The sequence below is a fragment of the Eimeria tenella genome, genomic scaffold (assembly GCF_000499545.2).
Source record: "Eimeria tenella Houghton genomic scaffold, Eth_scaff1954, whole genome shotgun sequence".
Classification (NCBI taxonomy): domain Eukaryota; phylum Apicomplexa; class Conoidasida; order Eucoccidiorida; family Eimeriidae; genus Eimeria; species Eimeria tenella.
The window spans coordinates 1,010-1,211 of record NW_013541796.1 but is presented as its reverse complement, the minus strand read 5'-3'; the positions used below and the strand labels follow the sequence as shown (position 1 = coordinate 1,211).

The 202-nt window shown below is 63.9% G+C and overlaps 1 protein-coding gene across 1 annotated transcript in view; it reads right to left on the bottom strand.

The window, feature by feature from the left end:
- ETH_00036965 (uncharacterized protein) overlaps window positions 1-192 on the bottom strand; it is a gene marked incomplete at both ends in the record, with an annotated part of 300 nt that extends 108 nt beyond the window's left edge. The window contains one exon of the mRNA XM_013374133.1: window positions 3-192. Coding sequence (XP_013229587.1) covers window positions 3-192 — 190 coding nt within the window. The remainder of the gene's footprint in view (window positions 1-2) is intronic.
- Window positions 193-202: the final 10 nt, after the last annotated feature.

Below are 202 nucleotides of genomic sequence, written 5' to 3'. Positions count from 1 at the left end.
GCTGCGGCTGCTGCTGCTGCCGCCGCGCTTCGCCCCCTTGCCCCTGCTGCTGCTGCTGCTGCTGCGGACTGCTGCCTCGTGAGCCACATTTGTAAGGAAGCCCCCGTCCACCAGCAGCAAAAACTCCCGCAGCAAAGAACAGAGCTGGGCCTTCAAGTCCTTCAGCAGCCACGAGAAGGCCTCCTTCGCCATCACGTAGTCC